This window comes from Cariama cristata, unplaced genomic scaffold (assembly GCF_000690535.1).
Source record: "Cariama cristata isolate BGI_N322 unplaced genomic scaffold, ASM69053v1 scaffold2119, whole genome shotgun sequence".
NCBI classification, from domain to species: Eukaryota; Metazoa; Chordata; class Aves; order Cariamiformes; family Cariamidae; genus Cariama; species Cariama cristata.
Window position 1 is genome coordinate 8,362 of NW_009635037.1, and position 24,051 is coordinate 32,412.

The 24,051-nt window shown below is 39.3% G+C and overlaps 1 protein-coding gene across 1 annotated transcript in view; it reads left to right on the forward strand.

Annotated features, from left to right (window-relative positions):
• The first annotated feature begins 549 nt into the window (after positions 1-549).
• The window catches only part of GTF2I (general transcription factor IIi), a 67,328-nt gene continuing 43,826 nt past the window's right edge, over positions 550-24,051 (forward strand). The window contains exons 1-8 of the mRNA XM_009707351.1: positions 550-588; positions 1,974-2,112; positions 14,574-14,708; positions 15,121-15,304; positions 15,503-15,531; positions 16,709-16,757; positions 17,462-17,505; positions 18,895-18,972. Coding sequence (XP_009705653.1) covers positions 550-588; positions 1,974-2,112; positions 14,574-14,708; positions 15,121-15,304; positions 15,503-15,531; positions 16,709-16,757; positions 17,462-17,505; positions 18,895-18,972 — 697 coding nt within the window. The remainder of the gene's footprint in view (positions 589-1,973; positions 2,113-14,573; positions 14,709-15,120; positions 15,305-15,502; positions 15,532-16,708; positions 16,758-17,461; positions 17,506-18,894; positions 18,973-24,051) is intronic.

Below are 24,051 nucleotides of genomic sequence, written 5' to 3' on the forward strand. Positions count from 1 at the left end.
CAGGGTGGTGGTGGTTTGTTTTGAGCTAGGCCATGATTATTACACGACGGATTATTCTAATACTTCTGTCATAACTATGATTTGCCATTTCTTTTCTGTATGTTAATGCCAGGGTGTTTTGCTGCGTTTATCTAGACTGCTGGAGTTGCAAACATGCTTAGAAAGAAAAATCAATGTAAATTCAGCTAATCAATTAATATGCATCTTTCTAGGCACAAAGGGTTTGTGGTCTAGTCATGGCACAACATTTTAACTTTTAAATGTTTAGCTCCAGCTTTGGATGAAACAGCAGGAAGTGTGAAAGACTAGAAGAGCAAGCACTTCCTCCTGTTAATTTACCTGTGTGTTTTCTTGCTTGTGTGCGTGGTAGGATGTGTTCTGGGTTTTTGAATTTTTTTTTTAATTTGCTTGCTTAAGAGAGGTTTTTGTTTTCTTGCACTGGTGTGTGTATCTCAACAGGGTTTTTTAATTTCATTTTATAGGAGGACAATGGCCCAAACTACTGCACCAGCAGCGTCCATCCATGATGAGGACTCCTCTGAAAGCAGAATGGTGGTTACATTCCTCATGTCAGCACTTGAGTCAATGGTTAGTAGAGAAGTTAAGCAGCTGCGTCATAACTCTGTCTTGGCATGTGCAGGATTACACCAATATATTGCCTCCCGCTGGGGAGCAGGAAAGGTGTCATGTTATATCTTTACCTTATTGTATGCTGTCCAACCAGCTGTAACTGTCTCTTTGCTTGTGAAAAATCATGCTAACAGTTTTCTTAACAGTCATCATGTTTCTTGTTGTGGTGTGGTTGTTTTAAAAATTATTTTATCAAATAAACAAATGGGAAATGATTGCTCAGGTAGAGCATGTTTGAAAGGCAAGAGTATGTTCTGGTCTTTGTCATCTGTAATATAGAGTGAATAAATGGTCTTGAGGCTAATGCCTTGTCTTCAGCTGCTGTACCAATTCAACAAAACTTGTTCGGAAAATACTTCTTTTTGGTTTTTTCTAAGTTGGCATATCACCTGTTTTGTGGAAGTTATTTAATCATTGCGTGGTGGGGTTTAAGGTTGGCCTGGGCTGTGAGTGGAAATGCCTGTCCCATTTCCTAAAAGTTGAGGCGCTGTCAAAGATTTGTTTCTTTAAAATTGTTTTACTAAGTGATAAGCAGGAACAAAAATTTTCTTTTTAGCAATGAAACTTTGAATGGGATGGTTATAAGACAATTGATGGCAAACCTTTTTTTCCAATGTGTATATTTGGTTCCTAAAGGCTTTGTATCACTTTTTCCTCTCGTGCTGCGGTTGTTGGTGTCTTTATAGGTTGCAGCAAACTCTGATCTGAGTTCCTAGAAGAAATGGACTTTTTATGATCACTTCTTGATGATCTCACCAATTTTCTTAGGATCTTTGCTACCTCCTTGCACCGCAGGCTTCTTGCCTTACCACTTTGCCAGAAATTTCTCCCAGCAGGGCTCACATAGGTGTTCACAGGGAAGGTGCAATCCGCCTGCTCCAGAGGAATTCACCTGAGCCTGAGCACTGCAGGAAGCCTTCCTGCTTGCAACCACACCTTCCTGATGTGCGATAAGGGTGCTGTGAATGAATAAAGCTCCTATATGCTCTGTTGCAAGCTGGAGTTGGAGTAAGACACTCAATATGATTATCTAACAGGGAGGTGATAATTTCACATGGATTGATGTCATAAATAATTTTAATTAAAAACAGTGCAATCTCTGAGTCTAGACAAGGTCTTAATTTCACTAATGCATCTACAATGCTTTTAAGATTCCTGATGAAAAGCATTCCAGATGTATAAATTATCCTTTGCTAATGGCTGATGTTGTGTTACTCACAGTACCTTCTGAAGGGTGGATGCTGGCAGCGGAAGTAATAACTGTTTTACATGATACCACATACATTTCTATTAACTGTACTCTTAACTATAGTAATAAAAGCTTTTTGTTTTTCTTTTTGTAGTGTAAAGAACTTGCCAAGTCCAAGGCAGAAGTTGCCTGTATTGCTGTATATGAAACAGATGTGTTTGTAGTTGGAACTGAGAGAGGAAGAGCCTTTGTCAATTCTAGGAAAGATTTTCAGAAGGATTTTGTTAAATACTGTAAGTTTCAATGTTGTATTTTTGTATTTCATAAGCTGCTTAATGTGTATTGCATAATACTAATAACTTTGAGGAGCAAAATTCTGTATAGCATGGCTACATGCTGTAATTACATTGGCTATGGCAAAACCAGCTGTTCAAGAACATAAAAATGATCAGTAACAATGGTCTTGTTTGGAGTGTTATTTCAACTGTGACTAGAAATGTTCATTTTTTCTTGGATAATGTGGCAAACTAGTACAGCAAGAAGTATGAGACTGTCCACCCTCATAACACATCCTGCATTTCCTAGTGCATGTTAATTTTTCTTTATATCCTCTCCTCCAAGTCTTTTTTCCACTCATGAAGACTGGATGGGACATTGAACAGGTAGTGGATGACTACTGTCAGCTCTGGTAGTCCTGATTCTTCAGATCACTTCACGCCTCATTAAAGCAGATACACATTTTTTGCAAGATACTGTTTTCTTTTTTTTATGTAGCTTTTTTATATCACTGTTATTTAGTAGGCAGAAACACGTATCTATGCCATAATGACTTAAAATTACATCTGCGTTACTTTTGTACTCCTTTAAGTACATCTAGGGTGTGTTTTCTGTTTCATTTCATTTTTATAGTAAAACACTGGAAGTTCTATGTTCATAAAACACGATCCATCGAGTACAGGACAGTATTTTTAGGAATTAGGTTTCAAAGATTCAGCAATTCTGTAGGGAAGCATTGATGTGCTCAATTAGGAAAGTGTTGTTGATGGACACTGCTTAAATCCGTAATGAAATGTACATTTACCTGCCTAGAGAAAGGGAGAGGCTGCAGGTCAAGAGCATGGTATGAGGGAAGAATCAGTCTGGGGCGGAGTTTAAAAGCAACAGCTGTAAAATGTTCTGACTTGACAAATTAAATACTACTTGGAAGGCAATTATGTTTAATCTGTAACAGAAACATTTGCTCCTAAAAATGTTTTTACTGCTAGCTAAAATTCTCCTGGAGGTTTTGTCTCGAGGTCATTTGTTTGTGGTGGGGCTCTGGATTTTTGCCACTGTCCTACTCACTTCACCAGTACTCTCTGTGTACATAAGTGTATTTAGTCTAAGGAAAGTCACTGCAATGTTGCGTTACAACAGATAACTGGTGTAAAAATGCCGAATTATGACCTCTCTGAGGAAGGAAGATGAATCAATTTTTTTATTTTTTACAGAGCAGTCTTCTGATATTGGTATTTATAAAAACTGTTAGCTGAATAATGGGGGGGGAGTTCAGTTTTTCACCTGATTCCCTTTGTTGTTGTTGTTACTTAAAGGGTTTCCCTGAGGCCCCAGATACTTTGTTTCATTGGCAGTGCAGTGGTATCATGGGCCCTGATACACTGGAGACTTTGTATACTGGGCACACCTATTGGTAGGGAGTCTGAAATAACTAGGATTTGAGGTTTGCTCTCCCTGCCTAGGTCTGTATTTTTGGTTCTGAACTGTGGGAAGCACTGGCTTCTCATCCGTGCTCGTGTTTGTATCAGACGTGGTTTCTATAGATAAGTGCATGTGTTTCAATCTTACGTTAGTTCTGATAATGCTGATCCTTTGTTTTTATTCCAGTTACAAGATACTCATTCTTGGGCAGTGTTTTTGCACTGTCAGGCTGACGAGATTAAACAATATCCACTTTGAAAACAGTGTTTTCAGTATGCTTCTTGCAGAACATTGTGATGTATATCTGTGTGAATAAAGCCAACTAACTTCAGTCATTGCTTTCATGGTTTCACTAAGTGCATATCCCCCATACTTTCTGGGCAGTTTTCATGCTGGAGGCAGTTTTCTCCTGTTGTTGACAAAGATGTTGATATTTCCAGAAAACATGACTTCAGAACACCAATTTCTAGGAATAATAGCATTACATATTGCTGGTGGTGCTGATTCCGTCACTGCCTTTGACAACTTTGAAGTGTTGATAAAGTTTATGGTGTAATATCTTTTGATCTAAAATTTAGAACTGTGGAGGCAACAGTTCCTTTCCCATCACACCTTGTTTCTTCAGTTAAATATGAAAGCTAGCAATAGACAATGTTAGTTGCAATTTTAGTAGGTGTTTTGGAAAAATCCAGGAAGGCCACAGTTCTATGTGATCTTTAATAAGTCAGAGTTGGGCCCTTTTTGTTCCTCTGTGATTAATAAAGGCTTCCAAGAGATTCTTACATTGCTGTTAGAATTAAACCTTTAAAAATTGAGCTGTGATGTGAGTCTCTGGAACACATGGTACTGACAATATTGAGAATTAGCTCTCCACTTGTGTGGGTCTCTTCATATTTTTTTTTTTTCTTTAAGTATGGAAACAGAAATGTAGTTGCTGAGCATTCCTTTGGTTACGTCTGACTCTGTTGTGACAAGCCAGCATGTGTCTCCAGTCTTTACTTCCACCTTTCCCATGGCTCCATTGTATAGTTTGAGTAAATATGAAGAGTTTTTCAGAATTTGGAGGGCTTAAGCTTCAAACCCACTGCTTATTTTTAGTAATGAGTATAATTTAGTGGGCTAAAGTGGTGAAATGTATATATGAGGTTTATGAAGGAAGTAGCATGTACACTTTCTAGCAGTATAGGACTGATAAAACCAACAGCAGTGGAGTTTGGTTTCCTGTGGCTTTCATTCATAACGACTTTCACCCACATGGGTTCCCCAACGCCTCGCTGCAGGGGAAGGAGGAGCCCTGGACATACCTCGTGTACCTTGTTACCTTAAGAAAAATTACAGCAATGCTTTTTTTAAATGTTAGTATGGGTTGTGTAGTGAGTGGTGAAGAACCAGTCAACAGGCATTAATGATTTAAAATTGGGTCAGATAATATATTCTTCTGAACTGTGTTTCATTAAGATGGCTCTAAGCCCTATGTTACAGTGAAATGGTATGTTTCAATCAATGCAGAACTGCATGTGCTTGTATGCGTAACTTGTAACTTAGGTAACCTGCAGCATCAGTTACTCTAGGCCTGTGTAAGTTCATATTGTACATATTCTTTGAGTGCCAGCTCATATTCAGAATATGGACAAGGAAGAATGCTTGTGCACTGTAAGCAATCAAGATCATGCATGTCTTGCCCTACCAGTACTTCTTTGTTTTAGTTGCTGTTCTCCACTGAAGTGCATTGCGTGGTCCTCAGTTCCTCTTGGATTGCCTCGGCAAGATGAAGTGCCTCCTTCTCTCTGGATTGCTGTGGAGCTGTGCGTTATCAGCCATCTTGAACAGGAGATTTATTCCTGGGGTGTCTCAAGAATGCTGTTCCGTTCATGCATTCATCTTTGTCATCTTGGCAGTTACCCTTGAGGTTTGGCCAAGGTTTGGTATCAGCTCTGAGGAATTCATTCTCATTTGAATGGGGCTGGAAGTGGTTTGTAAAACAAACAAACAAAATAAACAGAAGAGGCCCCATCATCCCCAGGTTTTATTTGCCTGTCAGAAGTGAACTTCCAGAAGAGCTTCCTGACTCAAACACCTTTTTGGTCATCTGCTCTGGACTTTGAGATTTAGCCAGCACTGTGTGTTCCATCCCATCTGTCAAGGACCTGATTGTTCTCCAAGAATCCCAGTTGCCTTTGCTAGCATTTCCACTGGTACTGGCTGTTGCACCATCAGTATGTAGGTCACATGGAAGCGTAATCCTGCTAGTTCTGCAACTTTCTGTCAGCTCTCCCAGTCATGCTGCTTTTTCCTTCTTTGGTGCCAGGGCTCTGGGCTCACTTGCCTGAGGTGGGGCCATCTTGCATCTGTAGATGGTTCATCTTGGATGGTAGGTCTTTTATTTTTAGGAGCCTTCCTTTTCCTTCTGGTTGCCTCAGGTTTCTTAACAATGCATCTGGTATGGGCCAGAGTTTGGCTTCAAGTCCTGCTAGAGGCTTTGGCCCAGCATCTTTCACTCTTCTTACCTGTACCTCCGTGTCCATCCAGCCAAAGGTTGCAAGAACTCCTTGTACCTTCAAGAATGCTCAGAATCCAAGTGTTTTTAATGGGCACAGCTGTTCCTCCTGCTCGTGATGAATGAATGGGTCATGATGCTCCAGAGACCTTATGGGAAAGATTGCTTAGCTTTGGCTCCTCGGTATCTTTGGTATGTGGATTACTGTTCCCTTTTGGATATCCTCCATCATCTGCAGGCAAGTAAAGTGACTCTTCCCATAAACTAGGCTACTGTGGATCCGCTTGAACATCTGTGGCTAGGCTTCTGTCTCATTGAATCCTTCTGGCCTTTGAGCAAACAGAAGTATCAGGTTTTCTGGGTAATTATTCTTCTGATATTGTGCTCCCTTATCTCTTTGACTCTGTAACTAATGTAATGCTTCAGCAGTTTAGAGTGGCATGGAAAAAGCAAACAGAAACCTGAAAGGCTAGATCTTACTGGTTTAAAAAACAAAACAAAACTGGCAAGTCTCTAACTGGATTGGCAACTGTTCGACTACTTTGGCTTGCTGTAATTTCCATCTGAATACCTGAAATTGGCCTTTCTGGGCTTGTAGTAGCTTGTCCCTATAGTCTAGAGACAATTAAGCATCTCTGGCTGAACTTATACTGTGTCTAGGGTCTTGCTATGGTAGATGCTGCCTTGCTACTCTATAGCTATAAATATAGCTCTGTGGTGACTGTCCTCACTTCAGGTGTTGGCTTCCACAGAAGCTGCTGTTCACTGTGCAGGATCTCTTCTCTGTGGAGAATGAGCTTTTTTAGCTCAATATCTAAGAAGATTTTAAATGCACAAAAAGACTGTAGAGCAATCTTTTGGTCTCTAAGGATGTGCAAATGGGATTCTGAGTAGTCAGTCTGTACATCACACCTACACTGGAGAGCATCAGTCTACTTCATCCCTAGCTGTTCATCGCCATAGGCTGGAGGATCCCTGTGTGGGATTAAAGCAAATCTGTTAGTGCCTAGACCTTGTTTTCCAGACAGCATCATCTGAGCTGTGCCAGAGGTACAACTCACTTCTGTCTTGCTTGAGATCTTGCCAGCAGTGAATAAGAGCTCTGTGGTTGCTGTCTGCATGGGGACTTTCCTACAGAGGAATTTGTGGCACTGGCTGGAGTCATCCCCTATGGAAAAGTGCATATGGACACTACAGACCTAAAGTCCAACTGTTTGAAGGCAGCAGCTTCCTTTGCTTGTTTGCCTGTCATTATCTGTCTTATGCTGTCTCTTACTGACAAGAGGTATGTGCATTCCAAATTGCCTAATATGTTTTTTTCAAACTGGAAGTGTTCTGTGAAGTAAAGTAGTCAATACTTCCCTTGCAATTGAGGTTTAAAAATGTTAGTATTCTCCATTGCATCACCACAGGTGCAATTAGTTCTAATATTGGTAATAATAAAAGCAATGCTAGCAACAGGGCCAGATCTACAAAGCAACTTTGGTACTTAAAAATCTCAAGCAAAGCTTTTGAAAGTCTCCGTGACGTCTACATGTAGGCATCGAAATAGCTCATAAGTTAGTATTTTAGTCTCGAACTGTGTTCTCTTTGTAGGTGACGATATGCAAAAAGCATAGTGTAGAAACAGGACTTCATTATTTTTTAACCAAAGCTCAGTAAAGTTTATAACACATTGGTAGAAATATAAATTTTAACATACTGAAGCTCTGATTGGCGTGTCTTGCTGCTTTCTTTCATTTTTCTCATGGATGAAGCTATTTCCGTTTGATCCTGTCTGTGTATCGTCTATGTACTTTCACTATAAGCAATGCTGAACAGACTGTGATATTGCAGGCCCGAGAGCATCGCGCACAGATCTTGGGTTTAGAAGATGATAGGTGGGAGTCAAGCTACAGTAGTGTGAATGTTTTTATTAACTCAGTAGCTCTGGGTTAATTTTAGACTTGTGCTTAAAAATGCCTTTGATTAAATCCGCTGAGATAGCCCCTGACACTGCAGCTTGCTAGTTAGTGTGTGTACTGTACTGCTAGTCTGGATGTCGTCCTTTTATGGTACTTTATTTAGATGCTCCAGTAATGATGTAAATAAAGTATTCATACAGTTGATTTGCTTCTTCCTTACTATTGTGATTACCTCTGATTATATTCTGTATATCTTACTTGTCATGCCGGTAGTAATTCAGAAGCAGTATCTAAATGGATTGTTTAGCTTTTCAGCTCTAAAGCGGAATGTCTCAGACTTGAAATTGAGTACAGACTGAATCCCCTGACCTGTATGGAAGCAGCCTAATACCTTTTCAGTATTACTCTAATAAAAGAGGTTATTAGTGGATCTAACTGCTATTGATGGTTTTTGTTTGTCCCCATTATAATATCTAAAGGACAATCTTCATCATCATCTTTGTCTCCAATTATGTGCTACAGTATTATAGTGAAAATACCATTCTGTAACTAGCTGACTTCTTTTTATGTTGCCCAGAGGCTAATATCTTGACACTAATGCAGCTAGTTTAAAAATATCAGCTTTTTTTGACTATGATGTGCCAGTGTGGAAACTGGTTTCCCACAGTCATTCTCTTTGGCCCTAAACTGTTCTGTGGCCGGCTGAGACATCTGTGGCTTTTACTGCTCTTGAAGCTACAGAATATTTTGGAAGAGAAATGAGTCATTAAATTGTTGCCATAAATAGTAAATGAAAGAAAAACAACAAGAGCCAGGCGGAGGATTAATCCTGACAAAACACTGGTAGAGCTGCATGCGTGCTATCACTAATCTGTTACCTGTTTTAAATGCAATTGGGGGGTTGTATCTGTGATTCTTGCTTTAGCTTTGGTTTTCCAGTGCGTTTCAAAATGGGTACACTTTACAGAATGCATAGCAGGAAAAAAAGATGTTGGAATAGTTGCTTTTTAAAGCTGTGACCATCAGGATGCTTTCCTCTTGCCAAGCCAGAGCTGTTTTACACCTCTGTAAGTCTCAACCTCTTTTTTTTCATGCCAGATTTCCTTCCAGCTATTTGGGAGTGGCCTCTTTAAAACAACCTCTGCTAAATGCTTATTCTGTTTGGGTATCTGCTGGAACAGGCTCTTCCCAGTCACTTTTAATGGGAACTTAACTCAGCTGTGGCTCTTGGTTGTGTTCCTGAGTTTTCACCTCCCTTTTTGCAGCAGATGACTTGGAATAACTTGTACTTCTCCAAATTGCAAGACCAAAAGAGATAGATGGCTGCTCCTGACCACACTGACTGTAGCCCATCACCGTTTCTCAGACTAATTGTACTGGAAAACATGATGTATTTACTCCTCCCATGTCTGTCACTTGGGAGTTAAGACCTTGCGGCTCTGCTAGTGGAAGGGATCACGTGAGTGTTCCCTTGTCTGTTTTACATTACGTGAGCCAGGTTGCATCATGCTTGTTTAATGATGTGTTAATGCTAACCTGGCTGGCTCTACCTGGGGTTAATTAGGGAACAGTTTCATAATCCTTTTTACTTGGGAGAGTTGCAGGCATGGTAACTACTGGCTTCCTCTTGTGTATCTCCTGTCCTGTTCTGCAGCTCTCTGTGCAAGATGGTCTTCTGCCTTTGTGCCCAGACCTCTGCATGAGTGTGAAACCTTAGCGCTGTGAGTTAGTTCTGGGGGTACCATCTCCCTAGGATGCTACAAAGATGTCAGGAGTGCCCTAGTTGCTAAAGCTTATGGGATATCTTTATTAAATAAAAAGCATGAAGCTTCAGATGTTCCTGCTGGAAAGCTAGGACACTTTGCTACCTACATTGTGACTGCCTCCAGCACTCTGGGCTTCTGCTTTCCCAGTCTGTTAACGTATTTACATCGTACTCTGTTATTGGAAGCACTCGTTCATATTTTGCATCTGTTTCTGCCCCACCTCCAGTTTTTGGGGAAGTTTTTCTGTTGTGGTTGTAGCTGCTTGGTAAGTTAACTGTGTTCATTCTTGGAATCCCCAAGGGCTTCTTTGATTTAAGATTTAAGTTTCAATCCCTTTGTATTTTGTATTTGCAGAATGTAGCTATGAGTTAAAGCATCTACCCTTAAAGACTTGATCAGTGTATTCCTAATAAATCACGTGCTTAAGAATTCATTTAGAGATAACATTCCTAGCATTCACCAAACAGTTGCAGTTACAAGTAATAAAAATAAAATCCAAAACAATCATCCCTGTCTTTCTTACTGTAAGAGCTGCTTTTTTTTGCCATTGCTATCTCCATTTGAGCTTACTGAACTGGTTCAGCTTACAGTCCCCTTCTGCATAACCTTTTGAAATGCAAATAATGTAGTTTTTGAGCTGTCTCATGCTGTGTATTTCTCACATATTAATATGTGTTCATTATCTGAACTCTGCATTAATAGCGTAGATCTTCATGAAATACATAGAAATAATTCTCCTATCTTTTAGTTTTACCTTGTGGCCTGCTATACTCTTCCTTTTCTTTTCTACTACTGGTCGCCTTCCCTTCTTTTTTTCCCCCAACTTCCCAACTTGGTAAAAGGGCTTTACCTGAAGCAGGTGATGGCCAACCTTGGCTGGTCATGCATTTTTGATGGTCTCCCTTGCAAGCCCTTTCTTATGGTATTAGGGATGAATTAATCAATTTTTCTTAAGTTTTATGTTACTGGCAGTTTCCCTTGTTTTACAAGTCAGTTTACCCCTTTTTCCAAGTTCTTGAAAAATGCATTTTCAAAACTTCTGTTACACAGTTAGACAGAAGTTATTTTTAAAGAGTTTTACAAGGTCCCTTTCCTCAGGAATCACTTTCCTACAAGATCACTCCTTCCTCAGGAGTGCTTCCTTTACTTCCATCGTCTGCCTCTCTGCCTATAGATGTGTCGGGAGCAGAGACTCTTGCAGATCGTGTGCCAGTCTGGATGCCTTTTCTTTCCAGTACCTTTAGCTTTAGCCATGCCCTGCCTAGCTCAAAGCTCTGTGCTATTTTTCTGGGTTTATTTCGGGTTTGGGTAACTGGCCCTTTTTGCAGCCTTATTAGAGCTAGGTTGCTTGGCTTGATTGTCAGAAACCTTTCCTGTTCTGTCTCTGCCTAGCCAGTTAAGGGATGTGAAGCTAACAGCTAGTTTAAAAAACTTGCTAAGAAAGTTCAGTCACATTTCAGTGGAAACCACCCATCTTGTTCCCTCAGTCAAGAACAAAGAGAAAATTACTGTAGATAGCCAATCTTTTTGAAATTCCCTGGCTCCTAAATTCTGCCTCAGGTGATTTGCTTTTCTTGTGGTTTAAGTGATCCTTCGGTAATCATAAAATGATTTTTCTTTAATTTGAGGTTATTGTCCAATTTCCTGAACTGTAAAACTGGATGGGCTCAAAAAGCTCACAGATGAACTGGGTGGATACATTATAAAACAAAGCAAAATGCTTTTAGCCACACACACATTTACTTTCCCTTTTTCATTGCTTATAGTTATTTTCAGAAAGTAATTTTCCTTAGGCACAGATGATAAAACATAGGTACGTGAGTGTTGTCACAAAATAATTGTTGCCCTTAAGTTGCCTCTCGGAGTGTCTGTGCAGGGGTGACATTCATACTCTTATAATCACTTCTTGGCTTTCTCTACCTAGGGGATTAAAAGCCACCTGATTAAAAACCTTTTGATGTTGTAAGATGCCTTATGTACTGTGGGACTGACTGCTTTTTTTGCTAGAGGAGTGTGAGCTCTATCAGCTTCAGATACTGAATCCTGCCAGCTTTTCTCTGTTGTTTGTGTAGAATCTCATCTTCAGGTCACGTTTTTGGGGAAATTTCAGTTGAGTAAATTGTTTCTCTGCTAAAGCTTGATTATTTTTTTGGTTTCTTATTCTTCGGTGAGATGCGGACAGTGCTGGTTTTGTCACTTGTCTGCAGCATGACCCAGCGGGGCGTGCTCTACTCGGCAGGAGAAATGCAGCCTGCCTCCTCCAAACAGCAGCTTTCCCCTTAGCTCCGAGTCAGGTGCTTTGAAGGTAGGAGCGCTTCGTGGCCTATTTTAGTCTGCTCCACTCAGACCATGCTTTAGCGGACCTTCAGAATAAATGTTGTGTAACTCTTCTGAGCTGTAACTCTCTTCATCAATTTGTAAGCGTAACAGCGTCTATTTAAGGCAGGAAGCTGTAGCATCTGCCCATACAAAGCTCAGGGTATAGCTATTTAATTGCTGCCATGCAACAAGAAACAAATTGGCAAATTAAAATTTGATCAAGTATTCCATTTTTTTGTTCCGTCATAAAATTTTTTGTGAGGGTTTTTTTTACTTTAAAGCAGCCTATTCATTTTATAGTATATCCATTTTAGAAGGATGGTGACAGCTGGGAGATTCCTTCTCCAGCCAAGTGGTAGGCTGGACTGTCAAACCCAGTCTGCTGCTGATCAGGACAGGTAAGAGGGAAGGGTATTCTGAATAACCAAAACACCTGAATAGCACAAGAAGATAAGAGACATTCAACCATATATGAACTGTCAGTACAAAATGAGGGTTGTTAGGAGTTGGGTCATAAAAAATCTGGAATAGCTTTTGCAGAGTAACTGGACTAATCCTGCAGCATATTCCTAGCTGTGTAGAATGCAATTCTTTAACATATAACCATTCCTCACCCTTCCTGAGCCATTTACCCTGTAATTACAGCCCCCCATCCCTCTTCCCCACCAGGTCTTGTTGCACATGTCCCAGGCATCCCCTCCCAAACGTAGCCTGAATCCTGTTGAGTGCTTTAGTAATTGTGGTGAGGGCTTCAACAGAGCCTGTAAGTTGTGTAACTTCCAACAAGCGGAGATGTGTCTGTCGATGCTGCCAGGAGGAGATGAACGGCTCCTGGGTTTGATCAGTTGTTCAGCGCTCTTGCAAATCTTACTGTGTTTGAGACGATCTTGTTTGTCAGACTTGATTGAAATTGGCCCACAAATGTGGGAGAGATTAGGGAGGCAGATGCATAATGTGAGCTTAAGCAAATGGATAAAAATCATGTAATAAAAAACAACAGTAAGGGTTTCTAGTTAAGAAGGAAAATTTCAATGTCTCTTTGTCTACTTTTCATTTTAATGGGTAGTGAGCAGTGTCGTCATCTTATTTTTGTTTTGCTTATTATTTTTAGAAAGTGTGGGTACACTTTTGAGAAGCTACTGGCAGTAAAGGCGTTTTCAGTGAATCAGTCTCTTATGTGGAAAAAACCCCACCCAAAAAGCGACATTGGATGTAGCTATAAATGGAAACTGATGTCTGTTATCCCCTTGTCTGAAGGCAGACCTTATAAGCTGTCATTAATTAAGCACCTGTGTTATATAATAATATTGCACTTCTGCATTATTTTTTGTGTTACGGTAGGCCCTGTCATATTGCAGAGAAAGCAAAAGTTTCAGGCCTGAAGAGCTGGAGAGCTAAATTTCGCGTGGAGGTGGGTTTCCAGGGCACAAAGCACACATGTGATCTAGAGAGGAAAGAAGTAGTTCTCTTTTAAATGAAGATATGAGTTTTTAAGATGATAAATGTGTTTTTCCTGAAAGAATTGCTACTTCAGGTCATTTCACAACCCGTTTGTAATCAGTGTTTGTTTTCTTGTATTAGCGTAGAATTACAATGCCAGCAGTAGTGGTAATGCAAATGTGGCGTTTCAGACTTACTGCTGTGCTTGCTCACAGTGGAGTCATGACACTTCAGTCACTTCAGCACTGAGCATTCCCGTGCACACAGGAACACAGATCTGCCTTGCTTTTTCTTTCATATGCAGAATATCTGTTGTTTTCCTCTATTTCTGCTGGGTGATTCTCAGTAAATCTTTGCAAGAACGGAATGATAAGAAAGGAAGGCTGCCACCTGAAGCGATCACTTGTGTTTGCTTTTTAATATTGAAAATGTTGTTATTCCCTCACTCCTTTTGCAATGACTTTTGCTCGGAGACTAGAACAAGGTGTAGGGCTGAAATCTTCTCTGTTCTGCATGTTGATGGCTTGTTTGCAACTCCTCCTACTCGGCAACAAGAGATGCGAACTTAAAATGTCTTTTGGAAGATATGGGAGTTTGTTGTGGCAGAAGTCAGATCCCTTCTATAAAAAGTTCAGCAAGCACATCCAGCATAAACAAAACAGGATATAATGTAACAGTTGCATAAGACATCATGCACAGCACTAGGGAGCTATGAGACCTTCCACACAGGCATTTTACCTTTTCCCAGGTGACTGTCTTGGTCCTTCTTTTCTTGGCAGTTTTGCATTTTATTTCTACTGTATTATCCTCTCCTGAGATTAATAGTGTTTTCTGCCTCTTCATGCCAAAAAAAATCCTGCTTGGACATGTCTCTTAATTCATTGCTCTTACACCTCAGAGGGTGATATTTACAAAGATTGCAAGGAAGATATAATAATTTTGGTGTACATTTAAATTTACTCATTGCTCATGTACATAGATAAGTGCATTTGCTTAGGCAAGTAAGTTCTTATGATTTTCTGGCAGGAATCCTTCCCAAGTGTCTAAAATCTAAACTGGAGGGACTAGGTACTGGGAGTTTTAATAACTTATTGTTTTATTTTTGTCTTATTTTTATAAATAACTGCCAGGTGTTACAGAAGAGGAGAAGGCTGCAGAACTGCAGAAAACAAAGACTACACCACCTGTAAACAGACTGACAGTGGATACTGTGGAACTGGAAGCTCTCAGAAAGTCTGTGGAGGACTTTTTCTGCTTTTGCTATGGTGGGTGCTTTAAAGTCTTCAAAATAGCTGTTGTAGATTTCTAAATTGTTATTCCAGTTGGGAGGAAAGTACTGGATGACCTTAGCCTTCCAGCTATACTGCTGTTAAAGTGACAAGTTGAACTTTTACTAACCGATTCTAAAACATACACGTATATTGGATAATTTTCTTCTTGGTGTGTTTTGTGGGATGTGATTTGAGATTATTGCACAGCACAGCCCATTTAGTTTTCTTTCAAGAAAACCTCTGTATCTCAGTGGGTTCCAGTGCATGTTAATGTGAGCAGTACTTGGTTTCCTGTAGAGATTTGCATCTGCACCTTACTTTTGCACCAGTCCTTTCCAAAGTAAAGTGTTTTATGAGGGACTCATCCATTTGCTAACTTGAGCTCTCTTCTTCCCCCCCTCCCCAGGTAAAGCTTTAGGAAAGTCAACAGTGGTACCTGTGCCATATGAAAAGATTCAGCGGGACCAGTCTGCTGTGGTAGTGCAGGGCCTGCCTGAAGGACTTGCGTTTAAACATCCAGCAAATTACGATGTTTCAACCCTGAAATGGATTTTGGAAAACAAGTCAGGGATCTCATTTATCATCAAAAGGTTATTTGCTCTCTCTTGTGTTGGCTGTCTACTTTGGTTTTGTACTTAATTTAAGGCCAATTAATTTTACTTTTAAATTACATACATTGCAACCTGTTTCTCTTGAACAGGAGTGCTCTCTCTTTAACGTTACACTACCAAGTAAGTAACGATGTCTTTGCTAAAGCTATGGGTTTTTCTTTCCGTATTTCCACACAGGCCTTTCCTAGAGCCAAAGAAGCACCTAGGTAAGTTACTACTTACTCAGATTAAACAGAAACAGGTCAGAATTTTAGTTTAGATAGCAATATAGATATAAGATTTGGTCATGTGGATAAAGTGGCAAACTGTGCAGAAATTCCTAGACTGTGAATTGCCTTACTTACGGAACTATAACCTTTTCCTTTATGCATTCTGCCAGGAGCAACTAATTAGAGATAAAATTTGTTCTATTGCATTCCTCATACTTTTACTGAATTTAAAATTAATGTGAATTTGATAGTATCCTAGGGAAAGGAGAAGTGAACGGATGAAAGACTGCGTTGCATTTTTAGAAGATGCCAAGACTTCACAGTACTCTGTGTTCCAATACATATCTGATTTTGGCCTTTATATCTCATTTTAAAAATTGAATTAGTCTTCTGAAGTGGCTAGGTGTTGTAGTTCCTACGAAAGCCTCTATATATTAAAAAATCTGGGCTAGAGTGAGTTTTTTAAAACTCTGCAAAGATTCACTTCTAGCTTAGAAGAAATCCCTTTTCCTTTTCCTTTCATGGGATCATGTTGCTTTACTTGCAAAATTTGTATATGTGAGGATTTGTTTTATGAAGAGGATGAAGTGATCTCTACAGGAATGTGGTCAAAAAAGAAAAGTTTCGCTTTCTCAGGTGAAACAGCCAGAAGTTGATGCTGGAATAGTAAAATTAGAAACGTGTTGCCTGTGCCCAGTAAGAACACTAGAGAGAGGGAAATTTCAGAGATTCTGGTAATAATACATTTCTATTGAAAATGCAAGGCAGGTTTTCAGTGTGGCAAATGACATTCTAAAAACTTGATCTATTTGTGTCTAGCTGTAATTTAGGACTAAGCTGAATCTCTATAAAACTATCCGTTTTCTTGTAGCAGAGTTTAGGTGAAAGATTTGTTTACCTTTGTTTCCCAAGATTTTCACTTAGCATCATGAACGAGAGCAGTGAAAAGCATGGTAAAATGCACATTTGAAGTAATTTTATTTTGGTGTCGCTTTGTAGATTAATAAAGTAGTTTAATGAGATCTTTCCCTCATATCTGTGAATACAGAAAATATGCACATATGCTTGTAAAATGCGAACAGGTTTTCACTTCATGAAATCAATGTTACATTTTCAATTTGTATTTAAGGTAAATGGAATACAGGAAATTCAAAGATTGTCTTTTAACTTTCAGGAGCTCATATGACAGATGCTTCACATTCAATTATACCTCCAAGTGGAAGGTGAATTTAAAATAATGCAGGTTTTTTTGTATCGACTATGTATTTTCATATAGTTTATCTTTCTCTTAATGTGGTTTTTCTGTCCAGCTGACGTTTGGATAACTTTTGCTTGCCAGGGATTATAAAAAGCATGAAGCTGAATTTTCTTTCTTTTGACTGTTATTTGTGGGGAAACTGTTGCAAATTAAACAGATGGCAAAGTTTCCCCTCGGTTTAATTAGCCCAATGAGTGTTCTTAATTCACAGTCTGTCGGTCAAGGAGAAGTTTGTCATGTTTTATGATACGGCAGCAATGGGGAACAGATGTAATGTTGCTTCCTTTCCCCTCCTCAATTGAAAAGCCTAAAATATTTTTTTTTTGTTAGTAAATGAAGAGATGATATCTAGACTAAATAAAAAAATTGGTTCATGTGAAAACAGGGATCAGTTTTCTGTGCTTCTGAGTTTGCTTCTCATTAAATGGTAAATATTCTTTGAATACTGTGTATGTCCCGAAAATGTAGGGATAGGTGATCCCTGGCAATTCCCTTGAGATAAATCAGATAAGCCAAGATGCAGGGTTTTTTACTTTTGTGTTCCTAGTTAGAAAAAAATGCTGGGAGATTGATTTTACTTGACAGCCTGTAAAGCTTGAGAAACTTCCCAGCAATGTGATATTTGGGTTTTTTATAATGTCAGTGTGCTTGATTTGTTTATTTTTGTAGCTGTCCTCCTATTCAAGTGAAAACGGAACCAAACGAGGATTCTGGTATGTTCAAAATTTTGCCCTTATTTACAAAAAAATGGTCAGCTTATGTTCAAAAGGCTGAATTTAAGCAAAGATAGGAAGCTCCAAGAAAAAAAACCACAGAAAGCCATCCTTTGTGAAAAGGAAAAACTTTTCTTTCCTTAAAATGGGCCACTTTTCAGTTGGAGTTTTTATCAAGTATTGGACCTTAGCCAAATGTGTCCATTTCTAGAAGAAGGAGATTTGTAAAATTTTGTAAACTAAAATAATTTATCTTTGTAAATAGTTTACTTTTAAGTGGAGAAGAAGAAAATCCTCTGTTTTGTATTTTATTCTAACTCAAGATCACTTTGTCCCTAACAGGGAGAGAAAACTTGGTTTATTTGTTAATATTACTACAATATTGAAAATGACAGAATGTCCATTTTCTAGCTAAAATGGAAATAAATAAATAATAAATAGCAAAATGCATTATTTGTTGTTAAAAAAAATGCCCAGGCATTCCTAAGTCTCCCTGCAGGTAGGACATGGTCCTGCAAGGCACTGTGATCTGCAGCAGAGCAATGCTTAAGTGTATGCTTTGAGGTAAAGGCATGAATAATCCGATTAAAGCCAATGAGATGACAGGTGTGCTTAAAGATAAGCCAGTGACTTTCCCTTTTGTTGGGTTGGGCTACACTGCTCAGCATTTGGTATAAGAATTAAGTTTTTGTATTTAGTTCAGTTTTTTGCTCTAGTTCTCTGTGCTTCACAACTTTAAACTCGTGTTTTGGGAACCCTTCATGATTAACATTTAGCTTCACGTACACAAAGAGTTAACTTGAGGTTTTTGTCAAGTCAGTCCCAGACTGTTTCCTAGGCATTTTAAGTAATTCTTCTTTTGTCAGAATGTTCTGAAAACATTTTGGGGAATGCTGTGAAGGCTTATGGAGGGGATATTTCACTTGGAGGAAGCCAAGAGCGTTGAGGACCTCTGGTGTTGCTCTGTCAGCAGACTGTATCTGAACTTGGCTGGACAGAGGAGTGCGCAGGAGTAGGTGTAGAAGGTCTAGAAGTACTTTCAGCTCAACGAGTGATAGAATATATATTTTTTTTTGGCTATGGTAATGGGCAAAAAGGAGGGACACTTTTTTAATTCTTCAGATCTGAGATAGCATTTGCAAGGACACTTAGTTTGTAGGGAAGTGAATCCCTTCTGACAGTGACCGAACTGAAACAAAAGAAACCAGCAGGTTACTCTGTTACCGTTGTTTTAGCTCAACAATTGTTTAGTATCTCAGCACCTGAATTTTTTTTCTTTCTTTTTTTGGGTAGAGACGAACTAGGATCTTGGTGGGTGTTTTGTTTGGGTTTTTTTAAGAATCTGGTTATTATTAGTTTCCATATTTGATTGCTTCGTTGCTTCTACAGGAGTTTCTTTGGAAATGGCAACAGTAACAGTGAAGGAGGAATCAGATGATCCTGACTACTATCAATATAATATTACAGGTAATGATACAAACTTTTACATGTGTTTATCTCATGAAAGGGTTGATTACTTAAGTGTTACTCTCTCTGTTCCTCTCTTTTTACTTTTTCACGGTCATTAAACATGCAATTACTTAGCTTTGTTAGGATACAACATTTCCATGCTGGCTGCTATTTAAGTTATTCTGAAGAATACCGAAAGAGCTAAAGTGCAACTTCAGCATACCTGTATGTGTGTGTTTGGGCTGAAGGAGAAGTTCCAGGAGTCTTTTGAACTGCTTGAGTTTCTTTTTTTCTGAGGGTCCGGTATGCAGACTCTAATTTCAATGACCTGTTCTAACAGGAAATAAACCATAATAACGATGTTGTCTAGAGCACTGCTTGACTAAATCTTTAATTTAGTTTAGTTTAATTTAGTTTCAGTAACTTTAGTTTCAGTAACAGTGTGTATCAATCACTTTTCTTGTATGGAATGTCCAATATGTGTCAAAACTGTATTGAAAGGTTTATTTATATAGACGAAGCATAACAACATTTGTGAGGTCTGTGATTTGGGCTCTGTGTGTATTTTAAGGTATCTCAATATCTTTGCCTTATCTCTATGTATCCAGTTAATACTGCATGTTAACCTTAACTAGGAGTGGAAAAAGAGAAATCATTATTTCTGTAGGTTGAAATGAAAAGTGATGAAGAAGTCATGTTTATAAATGGCAATGTAAAATAACTAGAACCCTAAATGTATTATTTCAACCTGTTTGCATTTGTTGTTAGGTTAATTGAGCAATACAAAGGAACACAGGCAAGCTGCCGCACATCTCTGAAGGATAGCTGCGTGTTCAACAATGAAGTGCAAAACAGCACATCCTTTCATTTTGTAATAGTATATGTTATTGAGATAACATTTTTGTGTGTGTTTAGACACAAAGATTCTTGAGATTATTTCTAATGTGCTTTAATAACTAACGACAGGATTGTAGAATCGATATTCTCGTACTGGCGTTTCTCAAGCAGTGTACGAGCACTGTTCAGAGAGGTCTTAACTGTACAGCATAGCAAAATGTCGCCACTCAAGTTCAGCATCGGAAAGGTGAATTCTCTGGTGTTTGGATTATCTTTTCTTCGTATTTGTACATTGCCTAGCCTCAGGAGAGGTTTACTGGCATGAGATAATGTAGTAAAAATAGGTACTGTTTTGGAGACAACCTAATCATTGTTCTTTCCAAAGCCAAGTCCTGTTGTCTTTTTGCTTCTCAGCCCCTTGTGGCTTTCCATTTCATACATAAAACAATGTCAGAATTTGGCCAATAGCCCGAAGTGTAATCAATGCCGTTTGAAGAGACTCTCTACTGAAATCGCTTCCTTACAAAATAGTAACCCATTGTACTGCAGCGTGTTTGTCTGAGCTAAAAAAATGTCATTTATACAATATGCTTCCATATTGAAGTCTAAGCAACGTGGATTGGGGGAGGGAATTTCTTTTGTCTTTTACAGAACTCTAAATTTAAATCTTCTGATTGGTGAAGAGCAATATATATCTCTTTCAGATAAAATGGTGCTCGATTAATAACTCCCCCTTACCCCCCTCCCAGTGTAGTCCTCTGAACCTGCATTTAAAATGAGATAAAACTTGAGTGTATTGGTAGAAGTGATGGGGTGCTGTGAGCTACAAGAGATGTTACCATGTCAAGTCATGCCACCTTCCCTGGAGTAAAGCAGCTTCCCCTTCATTCCTTTGAGTTGTTACCACTCAGGTTCAAGCCAAAGGTTGTACAAAGTGCAGAGAGCTATAAATTCAAGAGGCATATAGGGATTTGTGTGTGCATGATGGTGCTGTGCAGAGAAGTGAACCTTAGAAAAATACAGTTATCCTGAGGTGTGTTCCTGAGGAATGACGCAAGTCTGCCCAAGCATTGCCTTTGTAGAGACCTGCTACAGAATAAAGAAAATGGCTAGGGTCATAGTTCTTACAAAAAATACCCTACAGCAAAAGCCAGGCTTATCGATTTATGAGAAGAAACAGCTTAACTGTTAGAGAACAGCAATCTGCTTGGGGCTTCCTAGAGAAAATGATTTACTGATGAAATTTTGGAGTTATTGTTTTTCTCTGAGTGTTTGCTTCCTCTCACAAATCTGTAATGCTGACCAAAGTGCTGTGTACTTGGTGTCACACAAAATTCTCCCGTTAATCAAACAGGGGGAAAATGATACCTGTAGGTGGACGTTCTTTTAATCTCTTATTATCTCGTAGTAGATTGCACCATTTGGATGTCGCCATGAGTTAATACTGAATTACTAAATTTAGAAGTGTTTTAGCAGTACACAGGAAGAAGATGGAGATGGAGAAATAGGGACTTTAGCCGTCAAAAGCTTCATGTGGGTGTTTTGACAGAGTATTAGAGGCAGTTTTCCATCAGTGGGCACTAGCAATATGGCAGTGGGTGTTTTTTTCCAGTATCCTGGACAAATGTGGAGGTCACTGCAGTGTTAAATGCTTTGGGTGAGACCAAAGACAACCTGTTCTGGAAGAAAGGTCCAGATTTTGACTGCTGACTACTTGAGAAACAGGACTGAACAGAGATCTGCAGGACTAAATAACTCATACTGGAGCATTCCAGCTATCATAGTTAATAATCCTGTATATACCTTATCTGTAAGTGCCAGTTATTATAGCTCTTATGAAAAGAAACATTAGTTAAAGTGCTGTTTCTTAGTTTAGTGGTTTAAATGTGGTTTAGTGCTTGAACTGCAGTTTGTACTCTTAGGTTATGCGTATGACTGTGCTGGGGGAATAGATCTGTTTCCATGGCTGTTGCAGAGGGATGGGTGTTCGTTTCTGCCGGAGCTCCAGACCAGCTGGATATGTGCAAGGCTTGATCCTAAAGCCAAGTAGCAGGGCACGTGTTCAGTACTGTGTCAAGACAAATACATCTTTGTGCCTGTAAATCCTCCTAGCTTCTATACCAGCCTCCTTGCAGTCAGGGGACTGTTCAGCTGATGCATAAATGTATTGGACAGTAACTGTCCTGGTTTGGCTAGAACAGGACTATTTCTCCTTTCAGTAGATCTTTCAGTAAAGTTTCTGCTAAGTAACCTCACTTTCTGAAGTTAGCTACGTGTTTCTCAGACAGTGTCTGCTTTCAGAATTGATAACGCTTGGTGTTGATAGTTGTTACTGAAGTAACAGTGGGATTGGTATGCAGAAAGTCCCATGTTTATTCTTATTCCTGTGGTAACGAAGGTCACTGCTGGCCCTCTTATGTTAAACAAGTGAAAAGACGTAAAAGGGTTGTACTCACAGGAGGGTGCGGACGGGACAGGTGACCAAAAACTGACCAACGAGGTATTCCATCCCATCCACGTCATCCTCAGTATAAAGCTCAGCGATCATGGGGATCAGGCTCTCTTCTTTCATGGCCAGCATCCCTGTGGGACCCTGCTCATTCTCCTGCCTCCGATCCCGATCCTTGCATTCCTGAATCCGGTTCCTGTCAGCTGCAGAGTCCAGTCCGGGACATCCAGGTGCCCACCCTGCCGCGGCCTGCAATTCCCTGACCACCGTTGGGAAGCTCAGTATCAGTTTTGTGTATTTTTTTCTTTTATTTCTATTATTGGTATTCGTATGGATATTATTATACTCTTTTTAATTGTAATTGTTTTATTAAAGTAGTTTTAATTTTTTCCAACCCATAAGTCTCTCTCCCTTCTCTCCTTCCCCTTCTGGGGAAGGAAGGGGTTAATAGAGAGCATCTGCCCTCCTCTTAATGAAACAGGGACAGTCACAGACACGGGGACAGGGACAGTCACAAACACGGGGACAGTCACAGACATGCATCTGGGCTTCTAGCTAGGAGACTGTGCACAAGACCCAGGCTATCTTGAAGGCTTTTGATAGAAAAAATGAGGTCAAAATATCAGTGCCAGAACAAGAACAGCTCTGAATCAATTAACGGAGTAGAATTAAGAGCTGCATGTTTTTGGTTTGGGTGGTGGTTTTGTTTTGTTTTGTTTTGTTTTTCACTTTATAAGGAAGCATGAATACATTAAGAAAATTTCTAGGGGATATGTGTCACCTTCAATCCTCTTCATCATCACAGAGTCAAGCAAGTCTTTTGGGATGCATAGCCCACACAGAACTGAGTAATTTGCTGACCAAGGACTACACATTTCCTGAAGGAGGCATGTTGTTCTGTAAATTTTGTGGATGCAAGTCTTCAGTTACCACTAATGCCTTGAGGTAAAACTGAGAGAACTGGAAGGGGAAGGAAAAGGCTGTAAACAGTGTGTCCTGTGAATTGGCTGGTTCAGCCTGTAAACCGCTGTCTAATGAACTGACTGGTTTAGCTTATAAACCACTTAGAAGTGAGTAAAAACTGCCTAATATCTTTTCTCTTTAAAATACCATGTAGTTGAAGAGTGCTATCAGTTTTGGAATTTCTGGCAATGTTAGTGAAGCAGTTAAAATATAGGACATTCATCCAAAACCAAATGAGACTGAAAATACCTTCTGCTGGAAAAAATGGGAATGTAAACTGTGCTTTTATACTCACTCTGGAACATTGAAAGTCATGAATGTCTTTTAGTATGTCTCTAACAACAAAATATTCCTCCTGTGGAGATCTCTCAGAATACTAGAAGTAATGTCTATTTTAATGAGGATGAAACTGTAAAGCTAGGTTGGCGGTATTCTAACCACCATAATGTAAGACTTGGTGTGTAGATACTATCTTAAACCAAGAAATTCTAGAGAATATATTGAGAAAACAAGAAAACACAATGTTGTGCTTCCTAAAGGCATTCTGATATTACCCTGGTAATTACATATGATTCACATTGCGACTATCTGTGTAGTGAAAAAAAAGACCAGAAGAGTGAGCATTGCTGACAATGCTAATCCATGAGGTGATAAATCCATTGCTTTTGCCAAGTGGCACAGGTTTGGCTGTGTAATGTTAGGATATAATCTGTTAGAAACCGAGGCTGAGAGATTTGAACTCAGTGGAAGTGATTTGTTGGTGGGTGAGCAGAAGGAATAGCTGTGACTGTCCAGGGAATGACATCTACTCTTGTTTTTAAAGGAATTGTTAGAATGTGAAAAATTAC